General features: G+C 42.2%; 1 protein-coding gene across 1 annotated transcript in view; it reads right to left on the reverse strand.

The window, feature by feature from the left end:
* The window catches only part of LOC147010839 (transmembrane protein 132C-like), a 741,813-nt gene that overhangs the window by 97,842 nt on the left and 623,471 nt on the right, over nt 1–20,500 (reverse strand). Inside the window, exon 5 of the mRNA XM_085859640.1 lies at nt 12,754–12,897. Coding sequence (XP_085715766.1) covers nt 12,754–12,897 — 144 coding nt within the window. The remainder of the gene's footprint in view (nt 1–12,753; nt 12,898–20,500) is intronic.

Here is a 20,500-nt window from a genome sequence, read left to right on the forward strand (position 1 = left end):
CTCATTGATGGCCAATGGAGGAGGATCCAGAACTGCAGGGTCCACCAGAGTGCTCAGTTCCTCAATACCGACCACAGGCTTGTGGTAGCAGCTCTGAAGTTTCAGCTTAAATCCGGGAGAATAGTAGCATCCCAGCCGAGGCTAGATGCTGGCAAACTCAAGGATGAGAGGGCAACAGAGGAGTTTGAAAACAGGCTGAGTGGAGATTTGGTGGGTCTGGGTGCTTTGAGGAATCCTGAAGAGTTGTAGAGTGTCTTCAAGACTACCATCCTTGATGTTGCAAGTGGATATATTGGCACTTATCGTCGGGCAAAGAAGAATTTTTTCTCTCAAAGGACACTTGATACCATTGACCAGAGTTGCAGGGCCAGGCTTAATGGCAGAGTTGAGCTGTTCAGGGAGTTGAGGCAAAAAACTGTACGTGCGTTGAGGCTGAATGGTTTTCGGTTATAGGACCTCAATCTGAACTGGTTACAACTGGTTAAAGGAAGGGAGAGAGGTAAGGAGTATCCGTGGGGTTTGGAGAACCCTGTCCCTTTCCCCCACTGGTATGGCAGAGGTAGTTCCTCGCCACCCTAAGGGAGGACCGTTTGCCATGGGTTTGGTCAGTTGACCCCGCAGACATGCCTAAGGGAACAAATTCCCCTACAACAGCCTGATGGAATCAGGTTATCTGCCAGTATATGCACATGTGCGCACACGCGCGCGCACGCGCACATGCACACGCAGGCGCGCGCGCGCACACACACACACACACACACACACACACACACACACACACACACACACACACACACACACACACACACACACACACACACACACACACACACACACACACACGCATACACATGTCGGAAATATATACAAGTGGGGAGAACAAGTATTTGATACACTGCCGATTTTGCAGGTTTTCCCACTTACAAAGCAAGTAGAGGTCTGTAATTATTATCATAGGTACACTTCAACTGTGAAAGACGGAATCTAAAACAAAAATCCTGAAAATCACATTGTATGATTTAAAAATAATTAATTTGCATTTTATTGCATGAAATAAGTATTTGATACATCAGAAAAACAGAACTTAATATTTGGTACAGAAACCTTTGTTTGCAATTACAGAGATTGGATGTTTCCTGTAGTTCTTAACCAGGTTTGCACAGACTGCAGCAGGGATTTTGGCCCACTCCTCCATACAGATCTTCTCCAGATCCTTCAGGTTTCGGGGCTGTCGTTGGGCAACACAGACTTTCAGCTCCCTCCAAAGATTTTCTATTGGGTTCAGGTCTGGAGACTGGCTAGGCCACTCCAGGACCTTGAGATGCTTCTTACGGAGCCACTCCTTAGTTGCCCTGGTTGTGTGTTTCGGGTCGTTGTCATGCTGGAAGACCCAGCCACGCCCCATCTTCAATGCTCTTGTTGAGGGAAGGAGGTTGTTGGCCAAGATCTCGCGATTAATGGCCCCATCCATCCTCCCCTCAATACGGTGCAGTCGTCCTGTCCCCTTTGCAGAAAAGCATCCCCAAAGAATGATGTTTCCACCTCCATGCTTCAAGGTTGGGATGGTGTTCTTGGGGTTGTACTCATCCTTCTTCTTCCTCCAAATACGGCGAGTGGAGTTTAAACCAAAAAGCTCTATTTTGGTCTCATCAGACCACATGACCTTCTCCCATTCCTCCTCTGGATCATCCAGATGGTCATTGGCAAACTTCAGATGGGCCTGAACATGCGCTGGCTTGAGCAGAGGCACCTTGCGTGCGCTGCAGGATTTTAATCCATGACGGCGTAGTGTGTTACTTATGGTTTTCTTTGATACTGTGGTCCCAGCTCTCTTCAGGTCATTGACGACGTCTTGCCATGTAGTTCTGAGCTGATCCCTCACCTTTCTCATGATCATTGAGGCTCCACGAGGTGAGATCTTGCATGGAGCCCCAGACCGAGGGAGATTGACTGTTATCTTGAACTTCTTCCATTTTCTAATAATTGCGCCAACAGTTGTTGCCTTCTCACCAAGCTGCTTGCCTATTGTCCTGTAGCCCACCCCAGCCTTGTGCAAGTCTACAATTTTGTCCCTGATGTCCTTAGACAGCTTTCTGGTCTTTCCCATTGTGGAGAGGTTGGAGTCTGATTGATTGAGTGTGGACAGCTGTCTTTTATGCAGATAACGAGTTCGAACAGGTGCAATTAATACAGGTAATGAGTGGAGAATCGGAGGGCTTCTTAACGACAAAACTAACAGGTCTGTGAGAGCTGGAATTCTTTCTGGTTGGTAGGTGATCAAATACTTATTTCATGCAATAAAATGCAAATTAATTACTTAAAAATCATACAATGTGATTTTCAGGATTTTTGTTTTAGATTCCGTCTTTCACAGTTGAAGTGTACCTATGATAAAAATTACAGACCTACAGAAAATTACAGAAAAATAAAAAAATTACAGAAAAAAAAAGTGGGAAAACTTGCAAAATCGGCATTGTATCAAATACTTGTTTTCCCCACTATATATCTATATGGATACAGATACAGATATATATATATATATATATATATATATATATATATATATATATATATATATATATATATATATATATATATATATATTAAAATATAAAGCCTGATGTTGGCGTAGTGGTTAGGGCAGCGGCTTGGGATCCAAAAGGTCCTGAGTTCAAGTCCTGTTGGACCACTGAATTAATACACCAGGAGGTTTACTCAGCTTGTGATTCTTCCGAGGTCGGCGAAGTGAGTACCAGTATACTGGGCCCGGTGTATTCCCTGGGTAAAAATAGGTGTACCATATCCCTGTGTCGTAAGAGGCGACAAGGGTTGCGTCAGGAAGGGCATCCGGCATAAAAACTATGCCAAATCACTATGCGGATCATACGGATGATCCGCTGTGGCGACCCCTAACGGGAGCAGCCAAAAGAAGAAGATATATATATATATATATATATATATATATATATATATATATATATATATATATATATATATATATATATATATATATATACACACACACACACACACACACACACACACACACACACACACACACACACACACACACACACACACACACACACACACACACACACACACACTACATGGCCAAAAGTATGTGGACACCTGCTCATCCAACATCTCATTCCAAAATCATGGGCAGTAATATGGAGTTGGTCCCCCCCCCCTTTGCTGCTATAACAGCCTCCACTCTTCTGGGAAGGCTGTCCACTTGATGTTGGAACATTGCTGTGGGGATTTGCTTCCATTTAGCCACAAGAGCATGAGTGAGGTCGTGCACTGATGTTGGGCCAATTAGGACTGGCTCGCAGTCAGCATTCCAATTCATCCCAAAGATGTTCGATGGGGTTGAGGTCAGGACTCTGTGCAGGTCAGTCAAGTTCTTCCACGCCGATCTCGACAAACCATTTCTGTATGTACCTCGCTTTGTGCACAGGGGCATTGCCATGCTGAACCAGGAAAGGGCCTTCCTGAAAGTGTTGCCACAAAGTTGGAAGCACAGATGTCATTGTATGTTGTAGCTTGTAAGATTTCTCTTCACTGGAACTTAGGGGCCAAGCCCGAACCATGAAAAACACACCACACCATTATTCCTCCTCCACCAAACTTTACAGTTGGCACTATGCATTCGGGCAGGTAGCATTCGCCTGGCATCTGCCACACCAAGATTCGTTCGTAGGATGGCCAGATAGTGATGCGTGATTTATCACTCCAGAGAATGCGTTTCCACTGCACCAGAGTCTGATGGTGGTGAGCTTCACACCTCTCCAGCTGATGCTTGGCATTGCACATGGTGATCTAAGGCTTGTGTGCGGCTGCTCGGCCATGGAAACACATTTCATGAAGCTCTCAAAGAGCAGTGCTTGTGCTGACATTGCTTCCAGAGTCAGTTTGGAACTCGGTGATGAGTATTACAACCGACAGATGATTTTTCCGCACTACGCGCTTCAGCACTCAACGGTCCCATTCTGTGAGCTTGTGTGGCCTACCACTTTGTGGCTGAGCTGTTTTTGCTCCAAGACATTTACAGTTCACAATAACAGCACTTGCAGTTGACCAGGGCAGTTCAAGCAGGGTAGAAATTTGACTAACTGACTTGTTGGAAAGGTGGCATCCTATGACAGTGCCACGTTGAAAGTCACTGAGCTCATCAATATGGCCTATTCTACTGCCAATGTTTGCCTATGGATATTTCATGGCAATGTGCTTGATTTTATACACCTCTCAGCAATGGGTGTGGCAAAAATAGCCGAAATTCACACTCAGAAAATTGAGCAAATTGGGACTCACTGAAAAAAATGACAGTTTGCCAAAACTCAAGGGTCTGTTCGCCATTTTGTTCAGCCCACTTCTTTCTCCTTTGAATGTTGGTTGGTCTAAGAAGAGGTTTTCTCCTTGCTGCTCTACCATAGTATTGCAGTTGATGAAGGTACTGCACGGCAGTTCTTGAGCTAAGTTGGACCTCCTCTGCAACATCTGCTGCCTTGCAACAGGGAGTTTTCTACATGGACCTCTTGATAGCTCAAAGACACCTTTCTGACATCCCAGACTGACCAGAATGGAAATCTGTGGATTCCTAGCTTTTGCTGGTTAATTGCACAATCACCCGATTGACCATAGAAAGTGGAATGCCAAGGTTCTGAGATATCTGACGCTGGCTGACTCCACCTTCCGAATGGCCAACAGTTCGTCCTCTTTGAGAATCAGAAAGTTTGTGTGCTCCCTGGGTTTGAGGCATAGTTAATTGTTGTACAAGTCCCAGGAACTCGTTCCCACAAATAAATTGTCGAATATTAGTACAAATCACAGAGTAAAACTGCATTATAAAGATGAATTGAATAAATTGAAGGTGTCAATTTACTTCTGTCATCTTTCTGTATATAAATAAAGAAAGACCCACCCACATCTCTCACCTGTGACTGGAGGGAAGCGCCAATCAGGTCTCACCTAATCAACTAATCCCAGGTAGCTTGGCATATATAAATAATTGACACCTCCCACACGCATCTTGCCAAAGAAGCTGCATAAAGCAACCCAAGAAAAGGCCTACACAAGGGAGGCGCTTTGCTGTTTCGAACCATTCTCAGAGTTCCTCCATAACTATAAAGACCTTCACACACAGTACACACATGAGAATCCGAATTCTACACACCCCCTCAGCTACCGGACCGGTTTCACTGCTTATTGTCACATCACCAGCGAATGTCTTTGTTCCTCAGAAAGTTATTTCCTTAAATTCATGTTCAGATTAGCCCCATCCCCATGTCTAATGGGATCTTCAATGTGATGCGTTGAGAAGGGTAAAGGATAGATCCCCTCTCTTATGGGAAGCTTTTTTTTCTTTACGACAGACACGTTCACACATTTCTTTCACGAGCTCTGAAGCCCGCCCTAGTTTTTCCTCAGCAGCGTTCTTTCGTGAGCTCCGACGCCTGCCTTTTTTTGAGAGCGCACGGGTCATCATGGTAACCGTGCCACAGTGGGGTGGGTGAGCTTGGAGTGGACGGCACCCCGTAGAGACACCCCGAAGATATAAAAAGACGTTCTGTGTGGAGAGATGTTCGGAGAGGAAAAGGCGAAAGAGGGACATTCTGAAGTGAGAGAGACATTCTGAAGAAGAAAGTGATACGTTCTAAGATAATAAAAAAAGTGTGAATGAAAGAGGTATGAGAGAGAAGCGAGCAAGAAGCGGGTGTAGGTGCGCAAAAGAGGAGAAGGCAGCGCGCGTGTGGGTGTCTGGCCAACGCCAACAGCGAGACGGTTTGTCCTGCCCAGAGCTTCGGCAAGCGAGCATGTGGACTGACGTTCAAGGCTGCCCCGCGAGAGTCTGTACGACAAAGCTGGGTGCTGGCGACGGACGTGAGACGCACGCACTTATTTCAGAACGTTCTTGCCTCACGGACGACTATGTGTTGAGTGAGACGATTTTCTCCCCCTCCCCTCCCCATGAATGACCGGTTGGGTACCCTTGTCTGTGTTTAGCTGTAAGTCAACCCCCATTAAGCTTCTGCTCTTTGTCTCTTTCCTGGCATTTTGATTGATTTTGCTTTGAAATTCTTTATTTACCTCAGCAAATAAAAAGTTCTTTTTATTTATTTACTTTATTATTAATAAATTATTGGTCGATTTCCAACCTGTCCGTGTTTGCCCTTTCCTTCTATTGGTCTAGCATTGTTCGAACCTAGATAGACTGGGAGGTAATTACCACAGATTTGACCAAAAAATCGTCAGCACGCACCAGCGGTTAAAACGTTCGGCCGCCCGAATTAAAATCTAATCAGATAATATTGGTGCTTTGCCGAGGGCGCACTCCCCGCTCAGGTAACCACGTGACCTCCAGTTAAACAGAATAATTAACTGGCGGACAGTGGAACTCATGGTTGACTGGGTGGCGGTCGTGGTTTTAAAACAGCCCACCGATCCATAACATTAATTGTGAGGGGTGGCCCCAGGTCCGCCTCTACCAAGGACAACCGAGGATTAATCCCCCTGAGTGACAAGCTGGTGTCTCGGTACCCGTGATTGCAACAATATGTATATATATATATATATATATATATATATATATATATATATATATATATATATATATATATATATATATATATATATATATATATATATATATGTATATATATATATATATATATATATATATATATATATATATATATATATATATATATATATATATATGTATATATATATATATGTATATATATATATATATATATATATGTATATATATATATGTATATATATATATATATATATATATATGTATATATATATATATATATATATATATATATATATATATATATATATATATATATATATATATATATATATATATATATATATATATGTATATATATATATATATATATATATATATATATATATATATATATATATATATATATATATATATATATATATATATATATATATATATATATATATATATATATATATATATATATATATATATATATATATATATAACAGGCCTAATTACTTCTACCTTCTTGGGCGATTGGCCAGGGAATGTGTTTGGACATGTCTTTCACAAACGTGCTTACCAAGCCTGACGCTGGACTGGAGCTGATTTGTGAGGTGAGTCTCGGACCATAATCACAAGAGTGGTTTGGATTTGAGATTGATTGCAAGTGACAACAATGTTTTGACTCATTCAACGTTGGGAACCTGACGAATTCAAACACAAGGAGAAAGCCTAACCCACGTTGATTCTAGTTCAGGGGTTTGCACTTTGGGATTTCAAACGACTGAAGCTATCCCACGACATAAAATAAGGCAATTGTGTGTGTGTGTGTGTGTGTGTGTGTGTGTGTGTGTGTGTGTGTGTGTGTGTGTGTGTGTGCGTGCGCGTGCACGCGTGGGCGCGCATGTGGTGACGTCTGATAATTATGGAATCGAAAACGGCTTGGCCAATCTCCACCAAGTTTTGCATACATGCTGCGGGTATCCAACATCAGGGTGTGGGCATCAAATAACCACTACCCACTCAACCATGAGGGTGGGGAGACAATTTACGATTTTTTTGTACAGCTGGCACAGTGCAAATGGTTTACTGACCCCTGCTGAGGGAGAAGAGGGATTACTTGCCATGGCACTATACTATGTATATATATATATATATATATATATATATATATATATATATATATATATATATATATATATATATATATATATATATATATATATATACATATATATATATATATATATATGTATATATTTTTTTGCCGTGCTTCCCCCACCACATACCCACCGCCCCAGGCTGCTTCCGGAGGGAGCGGGTGCTTCTAGTGATTTAAATTTGTACAATAATATCAAAACGTATTGGCTGGAAGTTTGGATGATTATAGTGGATTTTGATGTCATTGATTTTGCTTTGCTGGGCAGTGGATGAATTTGTCATGCCAGATATTGAGTCCCCATTTCTTCCTTATTTTCACAAATAGCAAGCATTTCCCACAATTGTGGCAGTTTGTCTCATTCACTCTTGCACACTTACTCTGCACATTTGACCACAAGGCTTGGGGTTATGTGGAAACCACAAAGTGGAACACAAATGATCCGCATCAGTATAATGAATAAAGTTTTTCTTTGAAAGCTTCTTGTGTTCTTTTGAATCCTTAGGTTTCATGCACTTTGAAAAGGAATGATTTCAATGAACACTGAAGTGGACTCTCCTGCCTCGCCTCATTTATAAAACATCGGCAGCTGTGAATTGTTTCATAGTTTTTCGGTTTGATTTGTTCCATGGTTTGCAAGACTGACTTTTAAATGTTTCACCATGCGATGCAGCATGTTCAGTCTTTTCTTGTACATCAATTGAAGGAGATGGTGCCGATTTATAGACTTGCTTGCTCAGTGAATACATTTCAGAAAATAGATGAGCAATTTAACAAATGTAGTTCTTTGCGAAAGAATACATGTGAGCCCTTGAAACAGAAAGGATGAAGGTGTCTCGCCATCCTCGAGAGCCAGCGATATCGGGGCCAGAACTGGCATTCCATCGGCAACGTAGGCACACAATTGGGCTAATGCCAGGCCAGCTTTGGTGGGATTTGGTGGGCTATCTGGTTCTGAACACAATGTGCTATAAATCCTAAAAATTGGAATGTTAGCAGCAAAATAGGTGAAAATAATCGTATTCATCTTGAAGACTTGACTCTCAGACTTGTTGTGCAAACATCATATTTCCAATTCTCATTTCCCATGAACTGTGATCCATTAAAGAAATAACAATGGGTATTAAGATTGCCTGCTTTTATGCCTTTGGTTATTTACCCTGAAATGGCATCAAGATACATGGTAAAAAGCTGGTTTCACAACAACAGGCCCATTAAGCCTGCAGTATCCATAATCCTGCAAAACACTGGGAAGAGAGTACAGGATCTGCCACTTTTTTCCGACACTCCGACGTAATCCCCCAGCCTTGCTCTGACAAAGGTGCATTCATATGCGGAGCAGATTAATGATCTGCAAGCAATCGCAAGCATCATCACCATCGCCGGCACTTGCTCACCCAAATTGTGCAGCACAAAGAATGAAGGTCTGGTAATGAAATTTCTTGATAAGTTGGAACACTCGCAAACCATTTCAATTTACCTCCTCCCACTCTCAAAGTGGTCAATAGGGGGGAGTCTGCATGGCATGTTTGATTGCAATGCCAGTGAAGCATGGCATCGAGCTGTTGAGAGAGGATTAGGCTTTGAAGCACACCCAGCTTTTTTTCTTCGGAGGCAAGAGCATGAGGCTCCAGGGTCATATTCAATCAAACCTTGAGTGTTCAAACACGAGAAGTGCACCGGCCACCTTGAGTGGGTAGGTGTTGCGCAGTAACGAGACGAGTTTATGGCTCATGTCACGGAACCACAGGATCCAGCATAGGGACAATGAGAAATGCACTCCTCTGTATTTGTCTTATTAGCAATTACAGACCAGGGTATCACTCTCACTGGAGTAAACAGCACACTCCACTATGGCCTGTCCTGTGGCCTGGATTTTGCTTCAAGCACATTTGGAGGTAATCATGGCTTCACGTCATCCCCTTGAATTTGGCGTAGAAGCTTGTTTAGAAAATAATTTTCATGCCCAATCAATTGCAATCCATTCATTATACGATATTCAGTTTTAATGGAAGAGTCGGGTTATATGGTGTAGCTGAGCTTTCCACATCATGCACGAATCCAAGTAGACCACTCAAATTACTTTCACACAAACAAACCAGGCAGCCAGTGGACTCGAGAGGAGCACAGCGTGATGTTGTGAAGCGCAGATGAATGTTTGTCATGTGAAATGTTCATTCGTTTCACATTACCAAACTATTGCTCAATATCTGAATCTCCTATTTATAATGGCCATAGTTTATCTTCTTTCGACCCAACATGCAATTCGACCATTCCTGAAGACATTTTGAAGACAGACATAAAGGCTCATGTGTGAGTTAGATGTAAGAAGATTTAAACGGTTGGTAGGTTAACAAGCTGACAATGACGTGCCATGAAACGGGCAGAAGACAAAAAGACGCCTATGACGAACTTCAACTCAAAAAAAAAACAAAAACCATTCTACCTGTCATTTCACAGCACCTGCTAAGGGAAGAGATATGTACAAGTAAGCTCGCTGTTTGGTTATTATTTTAAAGTATTTCAATCCTTTAGACATTTTATTGTCCAGCGTATTAAAAGGTGAAATTAATAACGAATATTCTGACAAGCGCTTTTGGATCCTTTCTTGCGACGCATGATCAATTGTTCCACTCCAACAGGGACGTTAAGGGGGAAAAAGGTTTCATAATCTCATCGTTGTTATGGATCTGTTTTCACTTTGTCCTTTGTAAAGGTGCATTTATCCAATGGCATGACAAAGTATTGCAGCAAAAAAAACAAAACAACTAGAAATCGGAATTTTTTTGCATATCTTCTTGGTATGAATACAAATGTATTTCAATAGATGGTGGATCAACAAATGCCCTTTATTGGAATGTAACAGCTAGAAATACGTGCAAACACATAAAGGGCATCCTGAACTGTGATATCCTGCTTTCCTGCAAGGCATAGTTTAGCACCATGAGCCATTAAGGATTTCCATTAGACGAGTGAAGTTAATGAAAAGTTTCTCAGAAATGAACTGCATCTTAAGCATCACCAAAAAGAATGGGTTTGAAGTGGACGAAATAAAATCTGAAATGGCCATTAATGCCACAACTGGTTTTCAAAAGAGGAGAAAAACAATTCCGAATGTCCTCTAGGAGAGTGTAGAGTGCTCCAGCATCCTCGCTTGATGAATTAGGGTCCAGTGACACTTGCTCGAGAAACACCCTCGGTGCCGCAATCCTTTAATCCCGACCTCTCAAACAACTCCTCCAATCATTGGAAGATTTTGCAATTGATAAATAAAACGAAATCGTATTGCCATGTGACGCGTCCACAGTGAATGCAATGAGAAAAATGAATCCGGTCATTGCACACGCTCAAATCACATTCCGAGAACATGAAGCATCGTCCGTGAATTGGACTGCGTGCACTGTTCATGTGTTGTTGTTCTCCCGTTTCCCTTCAATGTGTGTTTACGGGTTGTTCTCTGTATTTTAATGAGTTTTACACAGCAGTGTGAATGTTATGGATTATCAAACACGTACCATTTTTTTTCTAGAACAGCATTGTTATAGCTCTCAATGTAACATACAGAACATTAATGTCCAAAGTGCACATGTGAGATTAACCGCATGCTCAAACCTTGAGTAAAGCCTTTCAGCAGAGATAAGTATAGGAGGAAACCTCAATGTTTTTCATGCTAATAAACTGATCGGGAAGCAGAGCTTAGCAAGGAGTTGGAATGCGATAGGTCTTCTCATGAGGTATTGACTTATAGAAACGTATGGACGACGTCTGAATCATTCTCCTTTCTGAACCCCCTGCTGAACCCCCTCCACATGGCAACACCGAGACAGACCACAGTAATGTTCTCTGTGCTTTTGTACAGCTCATTAACATTTTCATAAATTCATTTATTCTCTCATGCGGCCTTCCTTTATGAAATGCCTGGCGAGCGGAATGCCAAAATAAATTGCTTCCAGAATGGTTACGCCGCATCTACTGGCATCCTGCCCTGACCTTGAGCATGGCCACCAGAATCTCTGTACTAACAGTCTGTGGACAGAACACATTGATGCCACTCTAATCAATGACCCATGGATGTTTTCTTCTCGTTCCATTATTTCAACTAAAAAGTGAAAGTGAAAATGGGAAGTGCATAAATTGGAGTTGTTTTTTTCTGTCCTTGAAAGTCTTTTATCAGGTCTTCTGCTGTCTGTTGAAGTTTCCAGAATTTGAAATGAAATAATAACAGTCTCCAGAATAAGGGAAGTAGAAGAAAGATGACGGTTATTGGAAAATGTTTTCCGTTTATGGCTCAAAATGTTGGGATTCTCATTTAAAATTCCATTGTCCACGCTGATTTCTCTACTGTCCGCTGAAATCCTTGTAAGTCATGTAGAAGTACGCTTATGTCTTGTCCTGTAAGTGATGTGTGAACAGATGAGCTTCTCCATCGCTCCAAGACAATTGTAGGGAAATAAGCAAAGACTTTTCCAACAATGATGATTCAAATATGACAAGGGCTTTTGTTTATACTGTACCAACATGTATGTATATTACAAAAGTGATGCTGACATTACTTTCCAAGGTATTCTCTAGCTTCGTCGTAAACTAAACACTTGTCTCATCACAGTAGAAGTTTTCATATGCCTTTAGTGTATAATTATTTAGGATGTGTAAGTATAGCTAGTGCAGGATATCATCGTTAATAGCTTCGCTCATCAAAAAGTTCTTGCCTCCAAGGTGCACTATAATACAGTAATCGTTGACAGGCAATCATCACCGCACTGCACAGCCAATCGCGGGCAATTTTCAGAACACTTGATGCTATCATTAACAAAATATTTCATAATTATTAGCTGCTCCATCCTTATTTTTTGCTATCACCATGGATTCCAGCACTTGCAGTAAAGCAGGAAACACGCGATTCTGGGTATTGGTTATCAATATTACGAAGGCAAATTCCCACAAAAATTATTAATAGGCAGCCATTACTCTGCCATTTATAAATGTCACATTTAATGTTTGGTTAAATTTCCAGCAGAATCTGTAAATATGTAGGCCTCTCCAATGTTACATTTATACATACCTTCAAGATGCCCTCATCAGTTGAGTAGCATTTTGCTTTTTCAGAGACATCTAGGATAAGATCATGTGGTCCAACAGCAAGAACCCGGAGAGGCACCATCACAAGCTGCCCCGTCAGGACTGCTGTGTTCATTAGCTCTGTGGCCTGATAAAACACAAAAACCAAAAACTAGGGTGCGCACCTAATCACTGGGTAGGTATCAGTAAAACCAGGTATCAGTGATAAGGCTCGGGTGTGTACTTCGAGGGTTCAATCCAAATTAAGTTCCAAAATTTTTGGAACCAAAGTAGAGGGGAATTAACAAAACATATTTTACAATCCAACATCACACACACCTCCAAGAAAATGGCATTGTGAAGTCATTAAAGCTCGTCACTCCAGAACCACAGCCAGGGTTTGGTGTAATAATTATATTAAATTAGTCAGATTTATCCGCACATCCCTCTGTCTGTCATGCTCTTTTCACTGGAACATCATTATGGCGTTAAGTCTGGGAAGTCGTTACTGTGTTACGCCGAGAGTTAGGCCTCTATTGACGTGAAAGTCACTGGTTTCCATTACTCAACCCATCCCGTCGTTTCACTGATGGCAGTTGAACACCATAGCCCACATATTTGACTATATCTGACTATCTGATATCTGAAGGGGATGGGATTAATGCCAGATGCGAGGTGTCAGGATGACGGATTTAGTAAGATGGCTTTACGTCTGGGATGTCATTATGGTGTTACATTTAGTGCTCGACTAGATCTTTTAGTGTAGTAGATAGTAGAAAAATCGTGCAAATTATGATACATGCATCAAATTTGGCATTTCTGTTCTGCAGGGCTTTCTGATTAAATCTGCCCAATTGGCCATTTGAAAATCCAAGATGGCGGCCATTTTTCAAGATGGCCGCCAAGTTAGCCTCCCGAAGTTGACTTTTTGCTTCGACGTATTTGTAGTTGTCCGATTTGCATGATCTAAGTGTGGATTCCTATGTTTTCAAGCCTGCTGGAGTGGATTTTCCTGTTTTTAAAGCCCCCTAACACTTTTTCTGATTTTGCACATTTGTTTATGATTTTCTTACGTTTGCATGACTTAACATGTATGTAATAGTAGCTACTTATGCATGGGGTGTAGGGGTGTAGTGTTAGAGGTAGTATCTTTGTTTCAGCAGTCAGCCACATCCCTTGGATGGACTACTGGCACTGGTCCTCATCACTGGCCCAACTCTCATCTATGGCTCCAAGAAGTTGCTAGTGCACGGCATCGACCACTCCCTGGTAAACCGCATTGGCTCGCGGGCTAAACTAGATGAGGGTAACACACAGAAGGTCTCTGAGTGTGATGGAGTACATCTAGCTCCAAATTTTCGAAGTGCACGAAGTTGATGAAACAGATGTGCTGATTGAATCCAGGCCACTTACCAGTCCTTTAATCAACATTTCCAGTTCATCGCCAAGTAAGAATTTCTTGAAGGAGTGATTGTTGGGCACTACCAAGGCACATTGGTGACATCACTGCTGTGAAACTCAGCATGGGGTTCAGTGTCAGCTAAGTAGGAATTGTATGTTGGCATCATTGTTGGCATCATACTGCAACAACTTACTAGTGTCCCAAATGTTGCCAAATCAACCCCGGATCAGTTAGGCAGCCGCACCTGAATCGACAGGACGTGCCAGCGCGGGAGAGCCGAGCCAAGGATAACGGGGTTTTAGTTATCTGGATGGTGTACAGATCGCATGGGACTTATGACACTGGATGAACGATTGGACTAGGTGTAGGGCAGATGCATAAACCTAGTTGTATCCCATACAGGAAAGTGTCCATTATACATGTACAGGGTGGTAAAAGGATAAACCCTCGACCCTGAACGTCATACTGGCCATGGACGTGAGTTCTCCTGGTAAATCATGGAGCACTGTCTGGACCAAGTGTTGCCTATGTCAGGAGGTTAAGAAAGAAGATCTAAAGTCCCCCCAGGCCAATCCTGCCAAAAGAGGAGATGATGGGTATATGAACTTGGCAAGGAATATTCCTCTGTTTCACTCACTCAATGCACTACCAATCAAGCTAGACCCTGCAAGACTTGACGAAGGTGGTGGGATAGAGGATATGATGTCGCTTGAGCAACAACATCCAGATGTGGCCAGGGAGTTTCACAAAGGGAACTTCATTATCCACAAGTCTATAAGATAATTCTCTGCCCTGGCAATCGACCAAGCCCACGAGCAAAATAATGCAGTCATCAAAGGTGACGGAGGAGCAATTGGGTTGACAGAAGACCCGGCAGCACTTCGTAGGTGGATGGTCGCTGGACCCGAAGTGAGTCGTCTCGTCGCTGGATACGAGGCCATGTCTTGTATGAAAGATGCAACCAACAACAGCAGACACCATGAGCAGACACTGAGTGCCCAGAAATCTTTCTTTGAAAAGGTGAAAGCACTCTCTGCAGTAATGCAGGAGATGGGCAACCCATTCTAAGAAGAATCAGCCGACCTACTCGTACTAGACATGAAGAACATTGCAGACCCAACTCTAGCCGAAATGGAAGCTACAGATCACTAGCAGGGCAAAGAGCAGTTCCATTCATTCATGGAGGGGCTCCAGAATGAAGGTGAATGTCCTTTCTATCATCGAATCAAGAAAAACATTGTTTCTTTCTTCAAACAAGAGCAAGCTGGGGGAAGTTCTAAGGAGAAAGTCCTGAAAGACGACTGTCAGCTGTTCTCATGACTGTTCATCTCATGCTAGAACAGGCAGTGTGACTTGCAAGAATTCTTCAAGCATGATAATCAGTCGCACCCTGCATCTCTCAGTGACAGTGGCAAGCTTCATACATTTCAGAAGTCGCAGCTGGCTGAAATTCTTGAAGCGCAAGTGAACATCCCAGACAGAGAACTAAGGGGAGATGCAGTCATCATTGATGGCTCAGCACTAATCAATGCCCAACCTCCACGCACTTCAAAGATATTTGATGACTATGCTAAAGAAGGCATCATCTCAAAGGTGGAATCCTATGGTGCCAGGTACGAGAGGGTGGACATAGTGTTTGATGTGTACAAGAAGTCAAGTCTGAATTCCGAGGCAAGGTCGAAAAGGTGGCAAGGAATCAGAAGAAGAGACAGGAACTAGTAAGACCGCAAGTAACTGGAAAAGCTTGATTTGAGATGACAGCAACAAGACTGAGATGTTTCACTTCCTTGCGGAAAAGATGTGTGAAGCACAGATGACAAGCACAGTCATTGTCACAAAAGGAGAAGATGCCATTAGCAACACAAGGAAGTCACTGGATGCTGTGTCTCCATGTTGTCATGAAGAAGCTGACACTCAAATATTTGTACATGCCAGGGATGTAACGACGGATGGTAGCAAGACCATTATCATTAAGGCTAATGACATGGGCATACTAGTCATAGCAATATCTGTACTGCCATCCTTACAGGAACTAGGTCTTGAGAACATGTGGATTGCCTTTAGCCAAGGAGCCAAAGCACAATGGATTCCAGTCAATGAGGTAGATTCTGAAATAGGGCCTGAGAAAGCTAGAGGGATCCCATACTTCCATGCGTTCACTGGATGTGACGTCGTGTCTGCCTTCCGCGGTAAAGGGAAGAAAACTGCATGGCAGACTTGGAACGTCTTTGATGATGTTTCTGAAACATTCACCAATCTCAGCCAGCATCCAACATTGATTCGTGATCTTGACCTGCAGAGGCTGTAGGGATTCGTTGTCCTCATGTATGACAGATCAAGCGCAGCCACTGGTGTGGACGGAGCAAGACTGGATTTCTTTGCCCGCAAGCAGAGGTCATACAACTCAATTCCACCAACACAGGCAGCCCTCAGAGAGCATGCAAAGGGTGCAGCCTATCAGGCTGGGATCATCTGGGGCCAGGCAACCATCTCCAGTCCAGGCACGAGCAGTCACGCTGAATGGGGATGGACACAGAAAGGAGAGACGTGGCAGATATGTTAGACAACACTACCCCCTATTACAGCCAGCTGTCAGGAACTGACCAAGTGTTCCTGTAAGAAAGGTTGCAACTGGAGATGCAAGTGCTTTCAGTCAGGGCTCCCCTGCACAGCACTCTGCAGCTGCATATGTGGACAGTAGCAGCTGGAGGAATATTCGCATGGTATGCATAACTTTGAACATTTACTAGCCAGGGCCCGGTTGCAGAAAGGCTTTGGCTTCATATGACAATCATTAAAGTGGTGCAAAAATCAGAAAAAGTGTGTGTCAGGGGGCTTTAAAAACAGGAAAATCCACTCCAGCAGGCTTGAAAACATAGGAATCCGCACCTAGATCATGCAAATCGGACAACTACAAATACTTCTAAGCAAAAAGTCAACTTTGGGAGGCTAACTTGGTGGCCATCTTGAAAAATGGCCGCCATCTTGGATTTTCAAATGGCCAATCAGGCAGATTTGAATAGAATCCCCTGGAGAACAAATGTGCCAAATTTGATGTTTGCATCATCATTTGCACGATTCCTCTCAAAATTGCTGTTATCTGCCCCACTATTTACAGTGGTGCATTATTCATGACTCAATGAGAATTGTATTTTGCGACTTGAAAAAAAGAAATTATGGAATTTCTGATCCCCACGAACAAAAAACAAATTCATAATGTTGTTTTTTTTTGGCGAATAAGTGTGCGTGTTACTAAAATTAACACTATGTTGTAAGCAGTAAACAAAATGTTTCTGGAATTAAAAAATTGCAAATATTGCCTGTCAATAAACTGCATTATACAAATGGAAACAGCAATGTAAAGTCACTTTATAGGGCATTGGGCCACCACGTGCAGCCAGTACGGCCTGAATGCGCCATTGCATAAAGTCCACAAGCATCTGGAATTCTGTATGAGGGATGTAGCACCATTCTTTCATGAGAGAGTCAATCAATTTACACCTGTTTGATGGAGGTGGAAAATGCTGTCTCAGGCTTCATTCCAGAATATCCCATAAATGAGTAGGCCATGAAAAACAGATAACATCAGCATCATCCTCATTAAACCACTGGGTGACCACACGTGCTCTGTGAATGTGGGCATTATCATCCTGGAAGACACCCTTCCCAGCAGGAAACAAATGCTAGAACAGGGGGTGAAGATGATCACTCAGTACCATTAAGTAGCGATTGACATTGACCCTGCCTTCCAAGGGAATGACTGCACCAAAACCATGCCTCAAAAATGTGCACCTCAACATTACAGAACCACCATAACTTTTCAGTATGGGAAAGAAGCACTTAGGGTTGTGGAGTTCTTTAGGTTGGCGCCACAAGTGCACTCATCCGTTTGTCAAGAACATGGTGAAGGATGATTCATCTAATATCACATTTCTCAACTACTCGGTAGTCCATTTCCTGTGCTCTTTGCACCACTGGACTCACAAATGTGTATTGCCAGGTGTGATGAGCAGTTTGTGCACTGCGACCCGAATATGGTATCCCACTCTGTGGAGTTTTTGGCGGACGATTTTTGATGAAACTGGCTGCTCAGGCACCAGGTTGAAATTTATAGTCAATTGATCTGCAGTTGCTCGCCTGCTTTACCTTTCACTTCAAATGAATGCACGGATATAGTGATCCTGGTGTATGCAATTCCGCCCACTGTTACCCTTTTCTGATGATGTCTTTCCCTCGGAGTTCCATGTCGACATCACCTAAGGTACCATTGTTTGTGAAACATCAGTAAGTTGAGCTGTCTTTGTCACTGAAGCTCTTGTCAAACATGAAATAGTAAGTTGTCCCAAATTATCCATTCAAGTGAAAGTAGCTGAACTTGAGAAAGGGAATGAGATACAATGTGGTTTAGCGCATCAGGCCGTGCAAAAAAGGCGATGGTCTGGAATCGAGGACTATAGGTCTGACGGGCCATCGGTGCACTCAAAGTTGTGCTTGAATATCGGATTTAAACGGCTGAGGAACATTATCTCAACTTTGCACTTTTACGCCAATGAGCAGCTAATGCCCTTCTACGTTATAGCACATTAGGCTTTTGCATTAAAAGGATTTTCCAAATACTCATGAAGCTAAGTTTTATTTTTAATTTCAAATTTGATTCTGAGTATTTTATCGATTGATCAACAATAACTCCTCTTTCAAAGTCACTGAGGTCACCTTCTGCAGCCATGCTAGTCATAATTATGAGCAACCAAGCTGGTGCAGCATGTTTATACATGACCCTAAGCATGCTTGGATGTAATTTGCCTAATTAACACATGGGCCACACCTGTGTGGAAGCCATTGCTTTCAATATACTTGTTGTCCCTCATTTACCCAGGTGTTTCAAATTTTTTGTCCACTACCTGTATATAAGTACTGTAACATATATATATATATATATATATATATATATATATATATATATATATATATATATATATATATATATATATATATATATATATAAGTTATGTTGTTCATATACCGTTAGTTCAGTGACGGGTTCAATGCTCGCTTATTGTAAATAGTTTCTGAAGAGCACGATATGGTGACCTGGGGGAGTGGATGAGGGAAGGTTAGGGTGAGGCAGAAAGGCAAACTTGTGAACATCATTGGTGAAATGTTTGGCTTGGCTCTTCACATTGACATTCGGTGTCATTTCTCAAGTTGTACTTATTCATATTCTCACCAGCCCTTGTCATTCCAGCTCTGGCTCGATTTTGACTTTTTCATTTTGTTTCCAGTTCCCAAGGTGAGTTGTTCAGAAGGAGCCAGGTCCGACAAGATAATCAGTATTTCCCAACATTTTGCTTCTGAAACTCTAGTGTTCTACAGTATTTTGAAGTGAGGGATTTTCCATGGCAAAATTATTTCTGGACTTTAGCCTCCAATATGGTGCCATGTACACATATAATGTGTGTCTCTATCTTTTTGTCTCTCCATTTTAACCAAAAGCATCGTGGCTCAGTGATGGTGGTGTAATGTTCGACAGGTTGGATAACTGCAGTGTGGTAGTCTGTTTCAAAGTATCTGTGATGACCCTGCAGGACCGATTGTGTTAAATATCAATTTCGTTTGCAGGACTCAAGCGTGACCATATTGGGGCACATTACTCCACAAATGAGTGGCACAGCCAAGACCGATTGCTCAGAATGTTGTGGAGTCAACTCCTTCATTGTGTTGAACAGTTACTAAAGTACACAGTTGTTGGAGGGTACTTCTTTTTTCAGCTTCTTGAGGTGTTCTTTCAATGTCAAAGCACCATTGCACATTATCTGGAGATTTTTCTTGGCGAGCTAGTGTTTCAGATGAGAGGTGCATACTTGTGTGTTTTTTTTTGCAAGGATTGGCATTCAGGGACCATGTGCGATAGCATTTTTCAGATACATTCACTGAGTCAGCTGGGATGCATCGTATGTCCTCAGGTATTTTCAATTGGATGGCAATGCAGAGAAGACCTGCAGATATAAATCTTCTGGTTGATTTGGGGAATTCTGGTTGGTAATTTGAGCAGACATGAAAGAGTAAGGGTGCTTGCACTGATCGTTGAGGAGATTAATTCCACTTGGCATGCCACTGACTTTTCTGGCAACCGATCTTGACAAATAAACAATGAGTCTGGAACAGGAAGGAGATGCCGAGGACCAACTTGCAATTTCTCAAAATTCTTGCTAGTATTAATTAACATGCATAGTGGTTCACAGTGCCGTAAGTAGAGGACGAATAAGCAAATACACTTTCTGTGATTTTGCTTTATTGAAAGCCATCTTCTCCCATGGAAAGTAGGGAGAAGCTGACGTTTCGGACATTG

Source organism: Eptatretus burgeri, chromosome 16 (assembly GCF_056783735.1).
Source record: "Eptatretus burgeri isolate ZD-2024b chromosome 16, Ebu_testis_v1, whole genome shotgun sequence".
Lineage (NCBI taxonomy): Eukaryota > Metazoa > Chordata > Myxini > Myxiniformes > Myxinidae > Eptatretus > Eptatretus burgeri.